This window comes from Orycteropus afer, unplaced genomic scaffold, assembly GCF_000298275.1.
Source record: "Orycteropus afer afer isolate SDZICR_OR568_19922 unplaced genomic scaffold, OryAfe1.0 scaffold00371, whole genome shotgun sequence".
Lineage (NCBI taxonomy): Eukaryota > Metazoa > Chordata > Mammalia > Tubulidentata > Orycteropodidae > Orycteropus > Orycteropus afer.
In genome coordinates, this window is record NW_006921958.1 from 1,509,410 (window position 1) to 1,513,599 (window position 4,190).

General features: G+C 63.2%; 1 protein-coding gene across 1 annotated transcript in view; it reads left to right on the top strand.

The window, feature by feature from the left end:
* MOK (MOK protein kinase) overlaps positions 1-3,913 on the top strand; it is a 44,348-nt gene extending 40,435 nt beyond the window's left edge. Inside the window, exons 8-12 of the mRNA XM_007953129.2 lie at positions 266-367; positions 980-1,153; positions 1,727-1,838; positions 3,558-3,755; positions 3,833-3,913. Of these exons, the coding sequence (XP_007951320.2) occupies positions 266-367; positions 980-1,153; positions 1,727-1,838; positions 3,558-3,755; positions 3,833-3,913 (667 nt within the window). The remainder of the gene's footprint in view (positions 1-265; positions 368-979; positions 1,154-1,726; positions 1,839-3,557; positions 3,756-3,832) is intronic.
* Positions 3,914-4,190: the final 277 nt, after the last annotated feature.

Genomic DNA, 4,190 nt, shown 5'->3' on the forward strand with positions numbered 1-4,190 from the left:
ACGGAGAGCCACATAGCCTAGGAAGAGGGAGCACACGGCGCCCCAAGTGCTCACCCACCCTGGGCGTGCCGGAGCAGTGGTGTGCAGGATGGCATCGGGGCAGGACGTGGCCAGCCTGTGTGCCCTTGGGACTCCAAGAATGCGTGGCTGTGGGTTGCTGACAGGAGAAAGCCCATGGGTGGCTGAGGCTGGGTGCTGTGGCCTCACCAGGGTCCATGGCCCTGAGTGGGCAGCCTGCCCACCGTGTGCCTGCCTTACCCTGCAGTCTGGAGCCTCTCTTCCCTGGAGACAACGAGCTGGACCAAATCTCCAAGATCCACGACATCATCGGCACGCCTGCTCAGAAGACGCTCACCAAGTTCAAGCAGTAAGTTTGGAGCCATGTCCACGGCCACACGGGGAGCTGAGGCGGGGCCTCCGCCAGCCACAGGCTCTTCCTCCCCGGTGCCTGGCTGTGCTTGGCCGGTGCTCGGGGTGGGGTCTGGAGCACTCTGGGTCTCAGGGTCTGAAGGGTCGGGAGTCAGGGGTGTCCCTGATTGGACACAGTCTGTGTAGCCCCATCTCCAGCGTGGGCCGGCTCTCCTGCAGCCACAGCCCAGCCTCAGCGGCGGTCCCCAAAGGCTGCTGCAGACTCGGCAGCTGGAGTTTGACCCTAGCTGGGGCCAGGACTAAGGGGCGCCTGTGCCTGCAGGCCACAGGCCGGGCCTGGGGGCTGGGGGTGGGATGAGCAGCCACGGCCTAATTCTGGGAAGGTAAGGGGTGGGGGTCAGCTTTGGAGTGTTTTCCTCTAACCTCTCCACTCTTCTCCCCTGGAAAAGTGGCAGTCGTCTTTTCTAGGACAAGTCTTTGTCCTTCCTTCATAGAGCCTCCCCCTTGTAGACATAACTGCGCCTCGGTCAGGGCCCCTCTAGAGATGTGCGGAGCAACCACCGGGTGCTATAAATAATGGCCTGACTGTTATCAATGGCTTTCAATGCAGGTCCCGAGCTATGAGTTTCGACTTTCCTTTTAAAAAGGGATCCGGGCTCTCTCCACTGACAACCAGTCTGTCCCCGCAATGCCACGCCCTCCTGTGTGCGATGGTGGCCTATGACCCCGACGACAGGATCACTGCCCACCAGGCGCTGCAGCACCCCTACTTCCAGGAGCAGAGGTGGGCGCCCCCACGGTGGGGGGCGCGCCCGTGGTGGGGATGCGGCTGCGGGTGTGCGGTGGTCGGTCGCCGCGGGAACAGCGGGGAGGACGCGCCCATGGTGGGGACGCAGCCACGGGTGTGTGGTGGTCGGTCGCTGTGGGAATGGCGCTCTGTCCCCAGTTGGGTTGAGGCTGTGTGCTCCTCGCTCCGGGCTGCGGCCAGTGGCTAGGCCCTGGTGGCCGAGACAAGAGGAGAGGGAGAGGGTGGCCCTGCCGGATGGGACAGGCCATCAGCCTCTTTGAGACTGACCCTGCAGAGCACTGCCTGGACAGGAGCGGCATTGCCCTGAGGCCGTCCGATCAGTAACTGGGGAAGGACTGGCTGGTCCCCAACTCTGGCCACTGGGGACCCCTGTGCCCAGGCTTCACAGAACCTCTGCTTCAGCCTGACCTGATGGTGTCAGACGGAGGAGCAAGGAGATTGCGTGGCAGTTCACAGGGGAAGAGGAAACAGGGAGACCCAAGCGGGGCTGGTGGGGACAGGGTGACAGCAGTGTGGCTGGGGTCTGAGCGCCTTCCCTTCTCCCCCCAGGGCAGCTGAGAAGCAGGCTCTGGCCAGCCACAGACGCACTTTCTTGCTGGAGCACCCTGCTGCCCTGGGGCCTGCCGACAATTGGCACGCAGCCAAGGAGGGCCGGAAGCAGGTACCAAGTCTCAGAGCTGGATCAGCCGGGCTCAGTGGGCCTGCAGCTGTGGGCCAGTGTCCGTGGGGAGGGCGCTGCCTGGGGAGGCCTGAGGTGGCCTCGGTGCCTCGTGAGCCTCGGTCTGGGCCCTTAGGACTCGGGTCTCTCAGCCCCACAAGCTGAGGACCCGTAAGCAGTCCCCGTGAGCAGGTCCGGAAGGCGGGGCCTGCAGGAGTCTGTCACCCTGAGTGGTCACTGTGCACAGAGACAGGGAGGGTCGGGAGTTACAGGGCTACCCAGAGCACGTGGCCATCGCCTCCCACCCTGCCCCTGCCCACCCCTGCAGGAGCACAGGGAAGCCAGGAAACCTGCTGCAGGACCCAGCTGGCGGGTGACGTCACAAGTGCCCACTGTCCCCTCGGCCTCCAGCAGTCCCCGGGGAACCTTGGTCCCATCCAGAGACGTTGTTCTGCAAATGTTTTGCTTTAGGGATGTACCTTCATTTTGTAATATGCCTTGCTTTTACCTGCTGAGTCTTAGCATTGGGCCACGTATAGCTCGAGGACCCCAGGGCTGGTACCACTGTTCGAGCCCTGCACTGGCGCTCTCTCATCTCACCCAGACTCCTTCCTCCATGCCAGCATTTACCGGGCCTGAGCACCCCGATCTGTCTCCAGCCCAGGTTTCTCTCCAGAAAAACAGACCCTCGGTGCCCCCACCTGCGTGAACGCCCCAGGGAGGCCAAGAGGCGACCCTCTCACAGCCCATCTTCCCTGACGCTGCTTTTCCCCATGGCTTTCCCTACAAGGGTGGGTGCCCACCCTCCCAGCAGCAGGGGGGTTCTTGCTGTCTTACCCCAGCGACGCTGCAGTAAGGCCCGCGGTTCCACCTGCTCATCTCACCTCCCCCTCTCCCTCCTGTCTGGCTCCTTCCTCTGGCTGTCACCACAGATGGCCTCCTGACAGGTGTCCCCACACCCCAGCATCTGCCCCGCCCCCACCCCGGGACTCTGTTCTCGGCGTGGCAGGCAGCGGGCCCTGTTCCCACGCTGTTGGACAGTGCCGCTATCTGCTGGTGAAACCCCAAAGCCCCCCGCCTTCTGTTGGCCCAGGCTCAGTCAGCACCCACTCCCTGTGAAGGACCAGGTGACAAATGCAGGGTTTCCTGGCCGGTAGCCTCTGTGGGAACCACCCAGGCTGCCACTATAGTACCAAAGCAGCTGCGGCAAGCACGCGAATGAACCGGAGACCGTGGGCCGATAAAACGCTGTGGCAGCGAACACAGAAGTTTGAATTTCATAGCGTTTTCATGTGTCGAGAAGGGTTTTTCTCACCCGTTAGAAAATGTAGATGCTGCTCTCAGCTCCCCAGACATAGACAGGCAGCGGGGGACCCAGATGAGCTGAGTCAGAGAGGGGGTGGCCGTGGCCGGGACCCTCTACTTGCACCTGGCACATCCCACTGGGTGTAGAGACAACGCAGGTTTCTACTTCCATGGAGTGGGGGGCCTGCCCAGTCGCCAGCCCAGTATGACAGCAGGCAGAATTAACAAGCTCAAGGCCCATCTTCAGGGGCCTGTCACTGGGGGCTCTGGCCATCTGGGCATATGTGTGTGGTCACTTCATGGTCACAGCTGAAGGTTGACATGTTTCAGAGGCAGACGAAGCCCCTGAGTCTGTGGTTTCCACGGTTTCCGTGAAGGGAAGCCGCCGTATGTCAACTGACCTTTCTCTGTTTTAAGAAACAGTCCCTAAAGCGAGAGGAGGACTATCTCCAGAGACAAGGCCCGGCCTGCCTCGTAGAGCTGCCCAAGCTCAAGCTCTCGGGCGTCGCGAAGCTGTCCCACTCCAGCCCCGCGCTGCGGTCCGCCTTTGCAGCTGGAGCCCCCGGGAAGGGGCCGGTGCCGCAGCCCCTGAAGCGCGGCGGTGTCAACAAGAAGGTAGCACCGCGCCCCGGCCCGCGGGGCCCTGGGCCTGCCCTCGGCCTGGGCTGAGCTCTGTCGTTTCTTGTTGACAGACAGAGATGCAGAGGGACATGAAGGCCGACCTGAAGCAGTGCCGTCTGCCCACCATAGAGAGGCGAAGGGGAGGCTACTGAGCACAGACCGCCCCTTCTCAGAGGGCAAACTAAACAGGGCACCATGTGGGGCAGAGACCCACCGGCTCTGCTTCCGAGGGCCTTCGGGCCAAGGCTGGGCCTCCCACCGCCAGCCTGGAGGCCCAGCAGAGGGCCCTACCTCTGCGGCAGCCAGACCCTCGGCCGGCCGGCCAGGAGCGAGCCTGGTCCCACATCCTGGAGCAGCGCCCCGCGCTGCCAGCTCAAGGCCAGGGCTGTGCTTGTAACTTCCGGGAATGGGAGCTGATCGGCGGGGACG